This window comes from Parambassis ranga, chromosome 15, assembly GCF_900634625.1.
Source record: "Parambassis ranga chromosome 15, fParRan2.1, whole genome shotgun sequence".
Classification (NCBI taxonomy): Eukaryota; Metazoa; Chordata; class Actinopteri; family Ambassidae; genus Parambassis; species Parambassis ranga.
In genome coordinates, this window is record NC_041035.1 from 21,681,253 (window position 1) to 21,700,353 (window position 19,101).

The 19,101-nt window shown below is 50.2% G+C and overlaps 3 protein-coding genes across 5 annotated transcripts; 1 reads left to right on the forward strand and 2 right to left on the reverse strand.

The window, feature by feature from the left end:
* Positions 1 to 1,129: 1,129 nt before the first annotated feature.
* LOC114446910 (glutamate dehydrogenase, mitochondrial-like) lies at positions 1,130 to 11,893 on the reverse strand. The gene is made up of 13 exons (XM_028422812.1): positions 11,108 to 11,893; positions 6,830 to 6,910; positions 6,684 to 6,739; positions 5,099 to 5,162; positions 4,886 to 4,980; positions 4,630 to 4,809; positions 4,349 to 4,486; positions 4,127 to 4,264; positions 3,550 to 3,630; positions 3,104 to 3,227; positions 2,805 to 2,896; positions 2,671 to 2,733; positions 1,130 to 2,300 (listed from the first exon to the last, which is right to left on the reverse strand). The coding sequence occupies exons 1-13, from the start codon at positions 11,520 to 11,522 to the stop codon at positions 2,181 to 2,183; spliced, it is 1,647 nt and encodes a 548-aa protein (XP_028278613.1). The 5' UTR covers positions 11,523 to 11,893; the 3' UTR covers positions 1,130 to 2,180.
* Positions 2,181 to 11,522, reverse strand: LOC114447683 (glutamate dehydrogenase 1, mitochondrial-like). Its single transcript, XM_028424075.1, has 12 exons — positions 11,108 to 11,522; positions 6,830 to 6,910; positions 6,684 to 6,739; positions 5,099 to 5,162; positions 4,886 to 4,980; positions 4,630 to 4,809; positions 4,349 to 4,486; positions 4,127 to 4,264; positions 3,550 to 3,630; positions 2,805 to 2,882; positions 2,671 to 2,733; positions 2,181 to 2,300 (listed from the first exon to the last, which is right to left on the reverse strand). Exons 1-12 carry the CDS (start codon positions 11,520 to 11,522, stop codon positions 2,181 to 2,183), a joined length of 1,509 nt encoding a protein of 502 aa, XP_028279876.1.
* LOC114446902 (shieldin complex subunit 2-like) lies at positions 11,364 to 16,505 on the forward strand. Of its 3 annotated transcripts, none has more exons than XM_028422795.1 (11): positions 11,364 to 11,493; positions 13,513 to 13,652; positions 13,735 to 14,495; positions 14,569 to 14,719; positions 14,792 to 14,899; positions 14,976 to 15,170; positions 15,241 to 15,387; positions 15,481 to 15,690; positions 15,760 to 16,003; positions 16,080 to 16,195; positions 16,326 to 16,505. In XM_028422795.1, exons 2-11 carry the CDS (start codon positions 13,520 to 13,522, stop codon positions 16,496 to 16,498), a joined length of 2,238 nt encoding a protein of 745 aa, XP_028278596.1. In that variant the 5' UTR covers positions 11,364 to 11,493; positions 13,513 to 13,519; the 3' UTR covers positions 16,499 to 16,505. The 3 variants fall into 3 exon arrangements, 2 of the variants coding, with proteins under 2 accessions (XP_028278596.1, XP_028278597.1); XM_028422796.1 differs by having other exon boundaries at positions 13,516 to 13,652; XR_003671791.1 differs by lacking the exon at positions 16,326 to 16,505 and having other exon boundaries at positions 15,804 to 16,003; positions 16,080 to 16,179.
* The last annotated feature ends 2,596 nt before the right edge of the window (positions 16,506 to 19,101 follow it).

A 19,101-nucleotide genomic window follows, 5' to 3' on the forward strand; every position in this document is an offset into this window, starting at 1 on the left:
ATGTGCTAAAATACTCCCTATAACTCCATATACAAGCCAGAAACTACAGTACATGAGCACAGGCCTGCAGGTAAAGGGTTAATATGGTCATTAAGTTGTTAACTGTAAAAATCACAAATGTTACCTCCTACCAACAGGGTAAACCACCAACAATCAAGAATGCATGATTATGTAGTGCCATGGCTGTGCAGTCAAAAAAAGTGTGTTTATAATGTAAGTCTATGGGACAAAATGGGAGAAAAAAAGAAAATCCAGTGCTGTGCAAAAACTAATAATGCAATAAAGTCAATTTTTTTACTGATGTTTGACATGACCAAGACTGTAATAAAGGTTCAAAAGAATCCAGTCCACATTCACCTTTTCTATTAAAAATGAGCCATATTGTGTGTTTTTTTCCAATTTTCAGCACCACCCCTTATAAAATTGGTGATTAAAGGGTTAAAATCCTGGGGGAAAATTATTGTTTCACTACTGTTGATCAGAACTGAAGTTAACTAAAAGGTCTATGCAAAAAACTTCAAAAAAATATTTATCTGATATATTTTTAAAACCGTTAGAGGACGTTTTTGTCCCGAACAACACATAAGGGTGTTTGCGAACAGTCCATGAGGGTTAAAGATGCAAAAGCAATGACTGAGTCATTTTATAACAATAACAATCCTCATCATCGGCCTCAGTGTGTCTCTGAGTCTCTCAGTGAGTCTCAGTGTGTCTCTCAGTGTGTCTCTGAGTCTCTCAGTGTGTCTCTCAGTGAGTCTCTGAGTCTCTCAGTGTGTCTCTCAGTGAGTCTCAGTGTGTCTCTGAGTCTCTCAGTGAGTCTCAGTGTGTCTCTGAGTCTCTCAGTGAGTCTCAGTGCGTCTCTCAGTGTGTCTCTGAGTCTCTCAGTGAGTCTCAGTGCGTCTCTCAGTGAGTCTCAGTGCGTCTCTCAGTGTGTCTCTGAGTCTCTCAGTGTGTCTCTGAGTCTCTCAGTGAGTCTCAGTGCGTCTCTCAGTGAGTCTCAGTGTGTCTCTGAGTCTCTCAGTGTGTCTCTGAGTCTCTCAGTGAGTCTCAGTGCGTCTCTCAGTGAGTCTCAGTGTGTCTCTCAGTGAGTCTCAGTGTGTGATGGGACTTTACTGAAACGACCAGCAGCAACATTTTCTCTTTGAACTTTATTTTCTCATTTTTAACAAAATCCACAAAAACGCCATAAGGCACAGTCAGAGCCCCCCCAGTGATTCCCTCTGTGACATCACTGCAGTCTGATGTCACTGCGAGCAGCCAGGGGGCGCTCTGCGTTTGCATAGTTTCAGACTAAACGTCTGATGAGAGTTAGAAAAAGGAAGCAGCATTTCTGGGAAACAAAAAGCAGGTTAGAGAATCACAGACCTGTAACAGAGCAGCTTCTCCAAATGTATCGACACAGATGGATTGGTGTTCAACATCCAGATTTCCTGGACTTATGAAGTCAAATACAAGCTCTACATGAGCTGAGAGGTCGTGATGACAGTAAACATGGACACAACAACAGCTCTCGTCTGGGTGTGAAGGATTCTTTCACTCAGAGATCTGTTCCTGATATTTGGATCAATCTTTGGATTACAAGTGATTTTAAATCGCTGACGCCCCCTGCAGGCCACAAATGGAACTCTTCTTCTGTGGTTCAGAGTCTGAGCTGTCATGTTTTTCTGGGTAGTGCGCCCAGGAACACAACAGTAAACAGATGTCTGCACACATTGTTCATAACACACAGAAAACTGCAGAAGAGTCCTTTAATAATGCACCAGTGAAGATTAAGGCTACAGTCCTGAGGCACGTGCATTGTACAAAAACAAAAGATAAGTCGAACAGAAAGGCACCGCACCACATGGCCAAAAGTATGTGGACAGTTATGAAGAGAATCGATGAGTTTGAGTCTGGGCGTCCACATACTTTTGGCCATGTGGTGCGACATTAAGGCTTCTGTTATATTTGGTTGATGCATCAAGTAGCTGATTGCTCAGCAGCCAATCAGGAGCACCGGCTGGAGCAGGCTGAGGTTTTATTCAGTTCAGACAGAAGAAGGAGAAGAAGAAGGAGAAGGTGAAAAGACGTGCTGTAGAGAAGGAATGGCCAGGACAGACAGAGGAGTGACATGGACTCCTGCAGAGGTGAAAGAGCGATGGCGACAGACTGAGTGTAACAGACAGCGCATGGAGCTGAGTCTATGTGAGGATGAGGCCGGCCTCGCTGTAAACCTTGAACACCTTCTCGATGGCGTTGACGTACGCCGCCGTCCGCAGGTCCAAGCCGAGGTTATACTTGTTGGCTGTTCGCATGATTTGCTGCAGTGGGGTTTGGAGAGGAGACAGATGTGAATTCAGTCTCAGTCATGAATTTGCTTCACTGCAACCTGACACACCGAGTATGACCAGCCTAACCCTAACCCTGCATTTAAAACATCACTAAATCAGAAACTGCTACAAAATAAATTCATAAATAAAAGTTACACTACCTAGTTACCTAGTTACCACTACATTGAGTTAGTTACTGGGACATAGATTATGAAATATTACATCGTGTGTGTTTCCAAATAAATGTTTCACACATATTTCTATTAGCTGTGACGAAATGGCATTGAGTCTGTGTGAGTCTGTGTGTGTGTGTGTGAGTCTGTGTGTGTGTGTGTGTGTGTGTGTGTGTGTGTGTGTGTACCCGGGCAGAGCGCTCCATGGTGAAGGCGAGTCCTGAATGGACGATGTCCTTCTCAGAGGCTCCCTGAAACAACAACCACAGGGTCAGCTGACGGCACCACAGCAGCCACAGAATCAGAGCCTCGCAGCACTCACAGCGATCCGAGCCTGGAACTCAGAGGTGGGGACGATGGGGATGGAGCCGCCATGCTTCCCAAACTTCCTCTCCAGACTCTCTTGCACCGACACTGAATACCACAAACAGTTAGAGTGTGTGTGTGTGTGTGTGTGTGTGTTAGCGTGTGTGTGTTAGCGTGTGTGTGTGTGTTAGCGTGTGTGTGTGTGTTAGTGTGTGTGTGTGTGTTAGCGTGTGTGTGTGTGTGTGTGAGTGTGTGTGTGTGTGTGTCTGTCTGTGTGTGTCTGTGTGTGTCTGTGTGTGCTGGTCTCAGACTCACTCAGCAGGTGGTAGTTGGAGTCTCTCTCATATTTGAAGGTGAGGCGGCCATAACTGACATGATTCAGATTCTTCAACCACTCAAAGTAAGAAACAGTCACACCACCAGCATTAAGATACATGTCCTGTCAGAGGAGGAGGAGGAGAGAGAGGAGGAGGAGGAGAAGGAGGAGGAGGAGGAGAGGGAGGAGGAGGAGGAGGAGGGGGAGGAGGAGAGGGAGGAGGAGAGGGAGGAGAAGGAGGAGGAGAGGGAGGAGGAGGAGAGGGAGGGGGAGGAGGAGAGGGAGGAGGAGGAGAGGGAGGAGGAGGAGGAGGAGGAGGAGGAGAGGGAGGGGGAGGAGGAGAGTCATGAAATCCAAATCAATACAACCAAACTTCAGTTTGTCCTCGGCGTCTTGTCTAGATGACGTCAGTGTGAGTCTGTGTGTGATGTCACCGCTCACTGACCGGGATCACCATGATGTTTCTCTCCAGGAAGATGCGGTCAGCTTCAGGTGTGGTGGGCCCGTTAGCGCCCTCTGCAACAATCTGCAGGTAACACAGAGTCCTGAGGGTTACTGATGGGAACACACACACACACACACACACAGACACACACAGACACACACAGACACACACAGACACGCACAGACACGCACAGACACACACAGACACACACAGACACACACACTCACAGACACAGACAGACACACACATAGACACACACACACAGACACTGACACACAGACAGACAGACAGACAGACACACACACACAGACACACAGACAGACAGACACACACACACACAGACACACAGACAGACAGACAGACACACACACAGACACACACACACACACACACAGACACACACAGACACGCAGACACACAGACACACACTCACAGACACACACAGACACACACAGACACACACAGACACACACACTCACAGACACAGACAGACACACACATAGACACACACACACAGACACGCACAGACACACACACACACACACACACACACACTGGATCATTGACTGTGTGTGACCTTGGCCTTGATCTTGCGTGCGTTGCTCTTGGTCAGCTGCTTCTCGCTGGCGGCGGGGATCAGGATGTCGCAGTCGGCCTCCAGGATGTTCCCTTCGTACGGCGTGGCGTTGGGGAAACCCACGATGGTGCCGTTGGCCTGCAGACAGCGGATAAACAGGCCGATTGGCGGACTGCTGCGTTACATCACAAACATGGCGTGTTGAAGCCGCCCAGCACAGACCAGTTTGTAGTCCTCCAGCTCTTTGGGGTCGATGCCGTTGGGGTTCCAGATGCTCCCGTCCACTTCCCCGACTCCGACACACTTTGCTCCGTAACGATGCAGATAACGCATGGAGTGAAGGCCGACGTTACCGAAACCCTGCAGACACAGCAGAGGGCACCATTTTAAATCAGTACTCACTCGCTCACCACTGACTCGCATGAAGTCTGTGTGATGCGGCTCAGGCCGAGGACTCCATGAGGACGGACAGATCTAAAAGGCTGAACGGTGACGGAGCGTACCTGGATGACGAAGGTCTTGTCCTGGAAGCCAGGGCACAGTCCCAGCATGCTCATGTACGCCGCCTCGTTGATGAAGTTCTCGATGCCGTGGAACACTCCTCGGCCTGTGGCAGAGATCCGGCCGTGGATCCCTCCCTGACTGATGGGCTTCCCGGTGACGCAGGCGTGAGCGTTGATGTCCTGAAGACAGAGGGAAGAGTCCAGTGAACACAGGAGGGGCAGGAGCTGCTACAGTGGAGGTCCAGCTCGGACTCACGTAGTGACCCATGGTGTTGGCGAATGTGTCGGCGATCCACGACATCTCCCGCTCCCCGGTGCTCATGTCCGGAGCTGGAACATCAATACCGGGCCCTGCACCAACACACAAACATGGTGCACAAATATCACACAAAAAACTCACATGTCACGAACCTGCCATCACATCAGCGGAAAACATCATGAACACAGACACGTTCGTCTGCCGACTGACCGATGAAGCCCTTCTTGGCGAGCTCGATGGTGAACCTCCTGGTGATCTTCTCCAGCTCCGTGTCCTGAAAACAAACCAGGAGAACTCAGTGTGAGGATTTACAAGGAGGAGGGGCTGCTGTAGGTCTGGACGGAGGAGGTCCAGCCTTCCTGTCAGAGGTCAGCACGACAGTCAGCAAACACTGAGAGAGAGAGTTACAGAGGCAGAAACCCATCGACTCATCATGTTACAGAGAATCCTGGCGTCTCTGTGCCAGCTGATGGCTCAGCGTTTCCTCTGTGTGTGTGTGTGTGTGTGTGTGGTGTGTGTGTCTGTGTCTCTGTGTGTGTGATATTATCTGCTGTCTGCAGAGATGTAAAGTAACAAAGTAGGACGACTGTCCTGAAGTTGATGCTAGTGATGCTGTTCAGGTCATGTTGATCCTATAGTGATCAATATTAGAGGATTGATTATAGTGATAATAAAGACTGCTCTGTGTGCAGGCCTGTCACCATCACAGAATCTGCCACGAGAACTTATTGCGATAAGTGATAATATCGTTGTTTTGAGACCATGTTCAACTAATATAATGATAACGACATATAATGCAAGTACACCCTTTAAAGATCCATGAACTTCAATTTCTAAAGAACTTTTAACCCTTAAAGGCCCCGATCATCAACACTATTATTATTATTATTATTAATACTAATGTTGATATTTATATCAGGACTAATGGGTGGCAGAGAGAACATCTCGTACACGTCACACAATGAGTTAACAAATAAGAACTACCTGTTGATTTGACACATTTTAAATCTGACGGCCGGACGTTGCACAGTTTATACACTACGACGCACCGAGTGACGCCTTTTGTCATCCAGTGTATTTGGCAGAGAGAGGGAGAGAGAGAGAGAGAGAGAGAGAGGAAAACAAACGAGCGTACAAATGTACTTTATCGCGGCCGAAACACTTACCAAGCCCATTTAAAGTTATCGTGCAATTAATTGATTTATTGCTTATCGTGACAGGCCTGTGTGTGTGTGTGCTGCATGTTCTGGTGGATGTGAGGTTGTATAACAGTGTCACTGATGTTTGTTCTTATAAATGTTGGAGCTTTGTGCCAAAGCAGAATAACTTATTAGAGCCCACGGAGCCTGGTGGCTGTTTGACTGCAGTTATGATTAACTAACAACTTCCTTGAAGTAATAATGAACTATTGATGTTCTGTGGTTCCACTCCCTCTATCTACAGGAGTAAAGAGCCTGAGGATCCGTCCACTGACACACCCTGTGAAACCCTGTGGACATAAACAGAGTGAGACCGTGTCCCTGTCTGCTGAACCAAATCAAACTGCACTCATTGTAACAGTGGACAGTTGTTGATTTTTGTGAGAGTGTGTTTGTGCGGCTACATTGTGGGCTCCTAGTTTGACTCATGTTGTCTTACTGTCTGGATCATTTCAATACTCTAATGTGTTTCTTCTTCTCAGTAAGTGACTCCTCTAACTGCCACACTGCTGCCTCCTCACACAGCCGACAGGTGTGACACACACCTCAGATCATGCCTGGTTCTGTCAGCTGTGACCTGGTGCTGGAGAACCTACCGAGTAATTCTTTGGGTTGATCTTCACTCCAGCTTTGGCTCCTCCGAACGGCACATCTGCAACAACACAAAGCAGCCTCACTTACACACACACCAGCTCTGAGTGTGTGTGACCGACCACTGGTGTGTGAACGCAGGCATACTCACCGACGACAGCACATTTGTACGTCATCAGCGACGCCAGCGCCTTGACCTCATCTACAGACACATCTGTGCTGTAACGGATACCTAAAACACACCAAAACCCAACATCAAACACACACCTGATTACTGACCAACCATCATTCTCCGACAGATCTGTCTGAGCTTCGTTTGCATACTTGATTTTTCCATACGCAGAAATAATGAAAATGATCAACTGACAAACTCCAGGTTTGAGAGATAAAGCTCTGCAATCCCCCCTTCAGCCTCTAGGGGCTGACTCCAAAAGTGAGTCAGTCCCCACAGACCTCCATGTTAAAATGTCCACAGCAGGAACAAACACGTTTACAGCCTCAAAGCTGATTCTGATCTGGATTTAATTATCTTTAGATTGAATCATTACTGAGCACATGTTTAACAGTACAAAGATTGTTTTCTCTGCACTAAAGTAAAAACCAGACAGAAAACATGGAGTTCTGCCTGGAGCTGAAGGCACACACGCACACACGCACACACGCACACACGCACACACACACACGCACACACACACACACACACACACACACACACACACACACACACACACACACACACACACACACACACACACACACACACACACACACACACACACACACACACACACACACACACACACACACACACACACACACACACACACACACACACACACACACACACACACACACACACACACACACACAGCTGCACAGCACAAAATGGCTGCCACGATGACATGAATGGAAAAACAGACGCAGAGAAAACGTTCTGTGATTTCACTTTGAGACAAACAGGTTCTGTAGACACCAGATGCTGACGATGAGGAGGAACAAGGAAGCAGAGAGAGGAAGAAAGGAGAGACTTGGCAGGATTAGACAGAAGTGAAATAAGAGTGGAGGAGGAACAGCAGAGAGTGGCGTGAGAGCAATAAATTCCTGCTGGCCGCAGTGAGCCAGCCCGGGCGTGGTCTCATTTAAAGAGGCAGTGCAACAGTTAACTTTGATACAACATCGACACCCTGGAACAACCACACCCTTTATCCAAAACAACGCTGCTCACGTCTACATCAACAGGACACAAAGACACACTAATGGGTCAGAGCTAACAATGTTTCACTTTATTATATATGAGTTAAAACTGCTCCAGAAATACACGAGAGAGAGAAACAAGACTCAGTACAAACTAAAAGTCCTGTCCTCCTCAGCAGCCAGCAGGACGCCATGATGGAGTCACTGTGAGCAGCAGTCACATGACCAACATTCAGAGACTCTGTCTGACCTGCAGCTTCCTGCAGCTGATCTCTGTCTGAACAGGATGGAGCTGTGACTGATAACTGTCAGGTAGAGCCAAACTGAAACCAGAGAAAGGTTTAGGCTGAAATGTCCACACATCTCCTGTCTCTGCACAGCTTGACTTTCTGAATCTGCTGCTGGACAACATGACACACAGACTGACACTGTGTTTACAACCCACAGAAATCACAGAGCACGAAACACATGGACAGCAGAGCAGCAAGAGCAAAGAAAGATCAGCTCAGTGTGTTACCGGAGGGTCATTCACCTCAGAGCTGGTGTTACTGACAGCAGAGCAAACACCACTGCCTCTAAACACACGCACGCACAGACACACACAGACACGCACACATACACACACACACGCACGCACAGACACACACAGACACACACACAGGATTTGGAGGTCGTCTGTTTGTAAAGGACAGAATCCTCAGCAGCTGATTGGATGATCCATCTGTCAGTCATCATCTATCACAAGCTAACTTCAATCAATCAGATCAAAGAGGGAAAACCGAGGAAATCAAAGAGGAGACAGCTAGCATGTAGCAGCTAGCATGTAGCAGCTAGCATGTGTGTAGAGGACTGTTGTGTCTCTGTGAGGACAATATGAGCATAAAGTCACTGTGACCGAAACAACCTGGACTCTGATTGGTCAGAACTGACAGCTCTTCCTGACTGGACTCTGACCAGAACCAAACCTGGTTTAACACCAGCTCGGAGCCTGGAGGATGGAGCCTGGAGGATGGAGCCTGGAGGATGGAGCCTGGAGGATGGAGCCTGGAGGATGGAGCCTGGAGGATGGAGCTGTGAGTTTGTCACCGTTCATAATGGCTGCCCGCTGATAGAGGTCTGACTGCATTAAGCACTGCAACTGATGATTATTTTGTCAATGAATTCATCAAGTATCTGTAAACTACTATGTCCTGTAAACTACTACTACTCACTGCAGCTCTACTGTACGCACCTGTTACAAATTAAAAGAGTAACTTTACTCCAAAACAAAAGAAGTACAGCAGCCGTGACAGCCAGGCTGGAGCACAGCCGGCTCCCCTGAGTCCAGCTGCCTCGATGTAAACTCGGACATGACTTTGACCTGGATGAACGAGAGCGTCCACAGACGTCCCCGTCTGATGGATTCACTGTCAACAGACAAACCCAAGAGCACAGCAAATACATGACGCACAGACGTCCTCTGCATCCGGTAAATAAGAAGCATCAGTCCAGGAAAACTCACACACGCCATGAACATGCTGCATCAAGGCGGCGGACTGGAGCGTCAGCATTCCTGACAGGGGAGGAAACTTCAGCACCTTAACACACATGGAACACTTCAACATGCACCCAGGCTGTTACACACCCCGGCACACACACACTTACACACACACACATGAACACTTACACACACACACATGAACACACACACACATGAACACACACACAACCACATGTTCAGGTCTCCGGAGGAGGCTCCAGCTCTTATTATAAAGAGGATTTATTTAAGGGAATAATTATATGCGATGAAGTTAATTAGAAATATAAAGTCTAACTTTAGAAGACTTGAAGAAAAGTCAGCTGTTTGTGTTAAATATCTACAACAACCAGAAGAGTTCTTTCTGAATGAATAAAAGGCTGTGAACACATGAATAAGTCCTGACACGACTTTTTAAACCTTCTATACCAGATTAGACACACGGTGTGTGTCTGTGTGTGTGTGTGTCTGTGTGTGTGTGTGTGTGTGTGTGACTGTGTCTGTGTGTGACTGTGTGTGTGTGTGTGTGTGTGTGTGACTGTGTCTGTGTGTGTGTGTGACTGTGTGTGTGTGACTGTGTCTGTGTGTGTGTGTGACTGTGTCTGTGTGTGTGTGACTGTGTCTGTCTGTGTGTGTGACTGTGTGTGACTGTGTCTGTGTGTGTGTGTGTCTGTGTGTGTGTGACTGTGTCTGTCTGTGTGTGTGACTGTGTGTGTGTGTGACTGTGTGTGTCTGTGTGTGTGTGACTGTGTCTGTCTGTGTGTGTGACTGTGTGTGACTGTGTCTGTGTGTGTGTGTGACTGTGTCTGTGTGTGTGTGTGACTGTGTGTGACTGTGACTGTGTGTGTGTGTGACTGTGTGTGTGTGACTGTGTGTGTCTGTGTGTGTGTGACTGTGTCTGTGTGTGTGTGTGACTGTGTCTGTGTGACTGTGTCTGTGTGACTGTGTGTGTGTCTGTGTCTGTGTCTGTCTGTGTGTGTGTGACTGTGTGTGTCTGTGTGTGTGTGTGACTGTGTCTGTGTGTGTGTGACTGTGTCTGTGTGACTGTGTGTGTGTCTGTGTCTGTGTGTCTGTGTGTGTCTGTGTGACTGTGTGTGTGTCTGTGTCTGTGTGTGTGTGTGACTGTGTGTGTCTGTGTGTGTGTGACTGTGTCTGTCTGTGTGTGTGACTGTGTGTGACTGTGTGTGTGTGTGTGTGTGACTGTGTGTGTCTGTGTGTGTGACTGTGTCTGTGTGTGTGTGTGACTGTGTCTGTGTGTGTGTGACTGTGTCTGTGTGACTGTGTGTGTCTGTGTGTGTGTGACTGTGTGTCTGTCTGAGTGTGTGTGACTGTGTGTGTGTGTGACTGTGTGTGTGACTGTGTGTGTCTGTGTGACTGTGTGTGTGTGACTGTGTGTGTGTGACTGTGTGTGTCTGTGTGTGTGTGACTGTGTGTGTCTGTGTGACTGTGTGTCTGTGTGTGTGTCTGTCTGTGTCTGTGTGTGACTGTGTGTGTGACTGTGTGTGTCTGTGTGTGTGTCTGTGTGTGTGTGTGACTGTGTCTGTGTGTGACTGTGTCTGTGTGTGTCTGTGTGTGACTGTGTGTGTGTGTGACTGTGTGTCTGTGTGTGACTGTGTCTGTGTCTGTGTGTGTGACTGTGTGTGTGTCTGTGTGTGTGTGTGTAGCTCTTCAAAGAGCAGCCGTTCCTCCGCGGGGTGCCCCGCGGTGCTCTGGACTCACCTCCCTTGCAGGGTGTCCGGTGCTGGCTGTGCTGGGCCCGGTAGCCCTCTATCACCTCCCACTCTCCGCTGTCCCTCTTGATGGGGAAGCTGACGCTCAGGACGTGGTTACACGGCTTGATGATCCGCAGGATCCCGCGGACGCGCTTCCTCTTCTGCTCGGGGGTCTCCCGGGTCTTCAGGTCCTCCACCAGCTTGTCCTCCACAATAACGGCGCCCTTGTCGAAGAAGCCCTCCACCATGGTGAAAAAGTTCGGGTCGTCGTCCCGGTCCACGGCCTGGCTGTAGCCCCGGTACCGCAGCAGGGACACGGTCGCCGGAAGAGCCGAATCAGCGGCGGCGGCGGCGGCGGAGGAGCCCGGGACCAGGACGCTGCCCGCTGCCCGGGTAAGTAGCTCTCCGAGATACCGGTACATGTTTGTGGAAGTTCGCCGACCCAGGAGGAAGAGCGCGGCAGTCGGTCAGAGTGTGGAGGAAGACTAGGAAGACTAGGGGGACGAGGAAGACTAGGAAGACTAGGAAGACTAGGGGGACGAGGAAGCGGCGCAAAGACCGAGTTCACCCGCAGCGGCGGCTCGCGGCTCCTCCTTTTCCCGCCGCGTGCGCTGCGTGACAGCGTGCGCACGTGCAGCTGTATTTAACCTGCACGAGAACGTTGAGAAGTCTGCAGCGCGAGCTCTCTGCACGTTCCAGCGCAGCAGCCTAGCTAAGCGTTAGCATGCTAATCTCCGTGAAAACCCCTTTAACTGCACAGAAACAGCGCATGAAGCGCACAGAGCGCGTCCGCCGCTGTTTAAGAAGTAAAGTCACGCAGCTGACACGGAGTTTTCTCACTTCTACGTGTTTTTGTGGCGTTTTTGGCTAACAGCTGGAGTCAGAGAAGACTTCCGGCCTTCAAAATAAGAGCTTAAAATCGAGTATTTCTCATTTGTGCTTTTGTTTTAGACACATAAAGATAATATTCAAATTAATACCAAATATCACACAGGGATTTAGTGCAATTATCACTATACTGCCTGTAAACCCGTTTTAATATAGTCACTGTAACGGGACAGTTGGACCTTTTATTTTGAAAACATGAAGCCTGAAGGAGGGACAGAAAGAACTGGGTCACTAAACCCTTTAAAACCTTTAATAAATGTGGTTATATACATCCTCAGAGACCACTGGGTTCTTCAGAGTAAATAACTGGAATCAGTTCAATCTAAAAATATATTCAAATCAGCCTGTGGTGTAAGGAGGAGGTTTTAGGTGTCTCCTTTTTCTAAACTTAGAGCTCACTCATTAAATGAGACAGTTTGTGTCGGCCGTCAAGCAGAAACTTAAAGCAGAGCTGCAGAATGACGAACCTGTCTGACCTACATCTGTGGCTCTCACAGCTCTCATCTCACAGCTTATGTTGCACTCTCATTCACTCTTTTCATTTCCCTCAGAAGCCCGCCTTTCTGTGGTTAGGGTTAAATGTAAGACCTGCAGAGGCGTCCGGACATCACGTCTCAGCTCATCCTGACTGACGGCAGCAGGTGGAGGAAGCAGAGAGACGTGACTGAAGGTGTAACTGAGCCGCTGATGGCTGGGACACATTTTCACTGAGCAGCATCGTACAAGACTGTATGACTGTTTAACCCTCTCTGATGTTGGTCATGTGACTGCTGCTCACATGTGAGTCATCATGGCGTCCTGGTTGTGGTTTTCACGCATGATGCTTTCAAGGACCATCTCAAATGTTAGGCAGCTGGGAGACACAAAGAGGTCCCCTCTGATTCTGCATCAGTGCAGACCTGTTGTCATGGAAACTCCATATTATCAGAGTAAATACTGTTCTGCAGGAAAGCTGACGCCCAGGTGCTGCACACTGCTGTATGACAGACAACACTGCCACCGTCAGGTCACACTGACAAGCACAGCACTGCGCCCTGTAATGTAGCTTTGTGTTCATCAGTGCAGCCTACAGATATTATTTTACAGACATGCAGCATGTTGAGTTCAGACATGAGGAATAGTTCATAAAATATGTTAAAAATAATCAAACTTTAAAGAAATCAGAGCTTGTGTAAGAAACATCTGGCGCCGACTGTCAGGGCAGGTGTGGCAAAGCGCTAAGCGTGAACGCGGTCTGCTCTCCCCTGACTGGGCCTCACCACCTCCCCCGGCTTCCCGCCGCTCTGATTGGTGGAGCAGCAGAAGCAGCATTTACGGCTGTGTTATTGTTCCCAGCTGTGAAACAACCACCCTGTCTGCATCCATCTATGTGATGTTTCTGCCGAGTCATGGTTGCGTAACACTGGACATGTTGTCCATCATGACTCACAGAGTCCAACATGTCAGGGATCTTTTGGTCGGCTGCTGCATCTCAGTGATAAGTATGAAGTGTGGACTCATCTTAAAGCACGTTTCTGTCCTCAGCAGCAGCATGTGTGACCGACCAAAGATCCACGTCTTCCTGGGGGCTCCTCCACCCTTGGTGCACGAAGCAAAGGAGGAGACGCAGGACTGGAAGCAGCTGGAACTGACCTGGAGGGACGGACAGCTCAGGCCTGCAGGAGGTGAGGCGTTCAGGGACCCAGCAGGAAGCTGTCAGACACAGCGGGAAAGAAAGAGGTGACTGAAGTATCTGCTCATTTTCAGAAAAGCCTGGAAGTCAGGTGAGCTCGTGCATGGAGGACGCAGGGACTGATCACTCCGGGACCAGACAGGACGATCCAACCCACACTGACGGAACCACTGACACACTCGGACAGGAAGGACCAGCCGGAAGATTCAGCTCTAATAAAGACGGGAGCTCAGACTCAGATCAGTGTTCCACTTCAGTCCATCAGTATCTGGACTGCTGTTTCCCTGCAGCACAGCCAGGACCAGAACCTGAACCCGGCCCAGACCTCCAGCCCTCTGCAGTCGCCCCCGCTCTGTCCTCCCAAACTCATTACCTCACCACCTGGACTCTGAGTCAGTCTCTGATCCTGAGGGCCAGGCGCAGCAGCCAGTCAGCAGCCAGCCCGTCCAAAAACACCCACACGCCTCCATCCGGCTCCTCCAGCACCCCCGAGCTCTTCAGTCCTCTGACCCCGTCACCTGCAGCCTCTGCTGAGCTTTTTAGCCACTCTTTCCCCAAGCCGTTGGCCGAGGAGGGCGGGATTGTCCTCAAGGCCACTGCGGACGGCGTCCTCTGTTCTCAGGAGTCCACTGCCCATGACTCCCCCTTATCCTCCCCCATTAACTCCCCTAGCAGCAAGAGAGCTCGAGTATCTGAGGAGTCAGCAGCTCCCAAAAGCTCCACGTCCACCAAGCCCCAAAGTCTCACCACGCCTCTGTCGCTGTGCATCAAACCAGGGGAGCGGCACTCTGTCCTGGTGGCGGTGGTTCATCCGTGTCACCTCAAGGAGGTCAAGGTGAGTGCAGCGGCGCCCCCTGCTGTGCCTAAAAACAGAAAGATTCCAGTGTCCTCGTGTGTGTTTGCTGCAGGTGAAGTCGGGGCCGTCGGCGGGGACCTTCGTTCCACTGGCGTCCATCGTGGTGACGGACCAATCAGATGTTGAGATGAAGGTGGTGCTGTGGCGGCGGGCGGCCTTCTGGGTGCTGACAGTTAACCCCGGAGACGTCCTGCTCATCACAGGTACACAGACACAGGAGTGTTCTGAGCTGTGAGGCTGTCCACACACTTATGGTCAGAGTGTGTTTGTCTCAGGCCTGCAGGTGGAGCAGGACAGGTGGAGAGGGGAGACGGTGCTGCAGTCCACCTTCAACAGCAAACTGCTCAACCTGGGACAGATCTCCACCTCCACCTCACTGCCAGGTACGACCAATCAGCTGCCGCCTCTGCTGAAGGAGGCGTGTCCTCCTACCTCAGTGCCCTCTCTCTCTCTCTTTAGTCACCCAGCAGGTTGATGCTCGCTCGCTCAGCTCTCTGTGTGGCTTTCTTCGAGAGCGGCGCCCTCTACTGGTTTCACTGCCTCACCGCCCTCCTCAGGACCTGAGCCGCCTACCCTACATCCTCCTGAGGTCACTGAAGGTCAACACGCTGGTTCACGCCCTGCTGCGCGTCACACACACACTCATCAGCTCAGGTGAGTGTCATTCCCCCTTAGATGCTAACAGTAGGTTTGTGTAATGACTGTGTGTGTGTGTGTGTGTCAGAGTGGCGAAGTGAGGCGGAGTCTCGCAGCAGGTCGGCGGTTCTGCAGAAGGCCGCCCTGACTGTTGAGCAGCCTGGTGGCCAGCAGGGGGTGCTGCAGCTGTGGGGGGCAGCTGTGGACTGGCTGCCCAACTTCAACAAAAACAGAGGTACGCACAACAACACAACACACACTGCACAGCAATCCACAACAACACACAGCAACAACTGATCCATAAGCGTCAGTCCTGCGTCTCCTCCAGGGGCTGTCTGGGACTTCCGTGTCCTCCTGGTGAGGGATTCTCTGACCTCTGACCTCCCGGAGCTGCACTCCACCCCATGGAGCTCCGTGCGGGCTGTGGACCCATCAGACCGCCGGCTGCAGGACTTCCAGCTGATGGTGCGCCCCCTGAGAGGAAGCAGCGGTCCCCTGGAGCTGGATGTGGACACGCTGCTGTCACAGAGACACTGCGGTGAGACTCGTTGTTTTCAAACCGTATGTTAGAGAACAGAGTGTGTAATAAATCTGGTTTTCTGTCCAGGTGAGGTGGAGCTCAGAGTCCAGCTGCTCTCCTTTTGTTTCCAGCATGCTCCGCCCTCCCAGAATTCCCCTCAGCTGGTCCTGGACAGCTCCACGCCGCTGGAAGGCATCATGGCGGCGCTGAGCGGTGACATCACCTACACTGGCTGCGGTCGCTGCTCTGCTGAACTCGACACTGACGCCAACGGCATCTACAGCCCGTGTTACCCCTGCCTGCCCCACACCGCCGTGCGCTGCTACTACAGGTGCTGGTGCAGGCGTTGACAGGACACAGAGTCCCCACAGAGATACAAACAGCAGCCTGTGTGTGTGTGTTCACAGGCCCGGCGTGCTGACAGTGAGTGGGCGGGGCTGCAGACAGGCGTGTGTTCAGGTTCCTCCTGTTCCTCTGCAGAAGATCCTCCACGCTCCGCCCGACAGACTCCACCGCAGCTCAGGTGAGACGGGTTCAAACTGTACCACCTCAGAGCAGGAAGTGATGGAAGCGCTCTGCCAGGCAGCACCGCCCCCTGCTGGTGTGAGCGGCTCAGAGTGAAACTACATGCTCTCCATCTTCTCTCATTTCAGCTCCGGGCTCGCAGGTGAAGCACAGCCAGGTGGCAGCAGAGAGGATCCAGACCCTCCTCTCCCTCCCCAGGAAGACCTTCATCGTCACCGTCCGCAGCCACTTCCTGTGTGACGAGAACAGTGTCCCCATCGAGCAGGAGCTCACGCTGCTGGACCTTCAGTCCCCCGGCTGAGGGCAGAGGCCTCAGGGGCTAAGACACTGGTACACTGGATCTTTTAATATGCTTGTGTAAATAAAACCTTATGGAATAAGAATCTCCTCTTCCTTTAATAGACTAAATAAAAAAAGCAGCAAAATGTTTTTATTTATCGATATTGTGACCCAGGTCCCATGTAGTTAACAGCTTGAGGGTTAATACTATGGGGACAGGGCCTGGGCTCATGTGCTGATGAAGTTAAATGACGACCATCACAACTGTATTTTACAATGTAAAAAAAATCCCTTTATTAATTAAATTAAATTAAATTAAATTAAATTAAATTAAATTAAATTAAATTAAATTAAATTAAATTAAATTAAATTAAATTAAATGTTTTATATGAAAAACAAAAACTAAATGATAAGATATGCTGCATGTAAACCAGAAGGACCTTCAAAATAAACTCAAGTCAACTTAAAGTGACTAAGACGCCCTTCTACCACTTAGCATCACACAACCCAAAAGACAAACCTTTCTATTTGTCACAATAACATACAACTGGAAACCTTTCAGAATTTCTGATACAACCAAACTACAGTTAAATATAGAACAACTCCAAACTCAGTGTTGAGACCTGTGGGCACTAATGAAACACACAGATCCACTTGAACCCGCTGCAGGCCTGTTTATGAAGCCTGTGTGCGGTGGGGTCTAAAACCAAAATGGCCGCTTCACTCAAGAGAGCTTGAAATAAAAGCACGTGGTTGTTAGTACTCAGGACTCCTGGCTAGTTAGTAGAAGGACACACGATGACACGAGGGCAGCGGCAGCCAAGGTCACTCACACACTCACAGCGGCGAGCCACACAGGAAGGAGAACCAACAGCGGGGCCATGCTGGAGGTCCGCCTCCACCTCTCCTCCGCCCGCTTCCTTCAGCAGACGTGAGCCACAGCATCAGGCGCTTCCTCCTGAACTAACACTGCTGGGTTTGTGCTTCACAGACATGAAGACTAAAGCTCCGGTCGGCTCATTAGCAGAGTTTGCTACCGCTAGCTAGCATGTGGCTAACGTTGGTACAGCCTCTTCACACTGTAACAGGCAGCTCCTGCACATCACACATGATATTCACCTCCTGCAGGTCACAGCAGTTTATATCCAGGACCAACGAGCCGTCCACCTCCACCACCAGACCCCCAGACCTCCACAGCACCGCCCCTGTTTCAGCTCAGGTCGGGTCTCTCTCCTGGCGCATGCTCACTACACACCACACAAACCTGCACCACTAGCCCCGCCCCCTACACTCACTGCCTTCTGATTGGCTTGTGAGCTCAACAACAGCCAAATAAAACACAGGAGATGCAATGATGGACAGCAGACAGGTTAGGCTGGACTGGTTCCTCTGGATCAATCCATTTATTGATCCTTTAACAGGAAATATATTTATTTATTAAAGCGTGTACATATTTATACAGCACATATTTTAACCATCTTAATATTAAGAACTGTACTCATCATAAACATTGAATGAATTTTACAAAGGATTTTATCTACTGTACCCTATATGAAGGAGGACAGGAGGACAGGAGGACAGGAAGCTGCTGTCAGACAGGAGGACAGGAGGACAGGAAGCTGCTGTCTGACAGGAGGACAGGAAGCTGCTGTCTGACAGGAGGACAGGAGGACAGGAAGCTGCTGTCTGACAGGAGGACAGGAAGCTGCTGTCTGACAGGAGGACAGGAAGCTGCTGTCAGACAGGAGGGCAGGAGGACAGGAAGCTGCTGTCAGACAGGAGGACAGGAGGGCAGGAGGACAGGAGGACAGGAAGCTGCTGTCAGACAGGAGGACAGGAGGACAGGAAGCTTCTGTCAGACAGGAGGACAGGAGGGCAGGAGGACAGGAGGACAGGAGGACAGGAAGCTGCTGTCAGACAGGAGGACAGGAGGGCAGGAGGACAGGAGGACAGGAAGCTGCTGTCAGACAGGAGGACAGGAGGGCAGGAGGACAGGAAGCTGCTGTCAGACAGGAGGACAGGAGGGCAGGAGGACAGGAGGACAGGAGGACAGGAAGCTGCTGTCAGACAGGAGGACAAGAGCACAGGAAGCTGCTGTCTGACAGGAGGACAGGAGGACAGGAAGCTGCTGTCTGACAGGAGGGACAGGAGGACAGGAGGACAGGAAGCTGCTGTCTGACAGGAGGACAGGAGGACAGGAAGCTGCTGTCAGACAGGAAGACAGGAAGCTGCTGTCTGACAGGAGGACAGGACAGGAGGACAGGAGGACAGACGTAAAGAGTTAAACAACATTCTTCTTCAGTGCGCTCAGTGATCATGGATCTCCGCTCGGCTTAGTTTCCCTTCGACATCTCGTCGGCCGCTTCCATCAGATCATCCAGCAGGTCTGAGACAAAGCACAAAGACACAATGATTAGATGTCCATCACAACCAGGAGGTCCGGCCTGCCTCAGCAGTCACATGACAAACACTCAGAGAGTGATTGGCTGATCTGCTTCATAGTGAATCCACAGCAGGTGGAGCTGCTCCACCTGTGTGCAGCTGGAGTGTGTTGGACTGTTCAGACATACCTCCACCCGTCACTGCTACACTCTGCCCCTGGAATCCTGCGCATGCTTCCTCTCC

What these genes read in the sequence shown, in the direction of transcription:
- LOC114447683 (XM_028424075.1), bottom strand. Translation starts at nt 11,522, where the DNA reads ATGTACCGGTATCTCGGAGAGCTACTTACCCGGGCAGCGGGCAGCGTC. An exon ending in CCGGACACCCTGCAAGGGAG is followed by an intron (nt 6,911 to 11,107) that starts GTGAGTCCAGAG and finishes GGTGTGTTTTAG; the next exon opens with GTATCCGTTACAGCACAGAT. An exon ending in GTACAAATGTGCTGTCGTCG is followed by an intron (nt 6,740 to 6,829) that starts GTGAGTATGCCT and finishes GTGTTGTTGCAG; the next exon opens with ATGTGCCGTTCGGAGGAGCC.
- LOC114446902 (XM_028422795.1), top strand. Translation starts at nt 13,520, where the DNA reads ATGTGTGACCGACCAAAGATCCACGTCTTCCTGGGGGCTCCTCCACCC. An exon ending in CACCTCCACCTCACTGCCAG is followed by an intron (nt 14,900 to 14,975) that starts GTACGACCAATC and finishes CTCTCTCTTTAG; the next exon opens with TCACCCAGCAGGTTGATGCT. An exon ending in CAGACTCCACCGCAGCTCAG is followed by an intron (nt 16,196 to 16,325) that starts GTGAGACGGGTT and finishes CTCTCATTTCAG; the next exon opens with CTCCGGGCTCGCAGGTGAAG.
- LOC114446910 (XM_028422812.1), bottom strand. Translation starts at nt 11,522, where the DNA reads ATGTACCGGTATCTCGGAGAGCTACTTACCCGGGCAGCGGGCAGCGTC. An exon ending in CGCCAAGAAGGGCTTCATCG is followed by an intron (nt 4,981 to 5,098) that starts GTCAGTCGGCAG and finishes GTGTTGGTGCAG; the next exon opens with GGCCCGGTATTGATGTTCCA. An exon ending in GAAACATCATGGTGATCCCG is followed by an intron (nt 3,228 to 3,549) that starts GTCAGTGAGCGG and finishes CTCCTCTGACAG; the next exon opens with GACATGTATCTTAATGCTGG.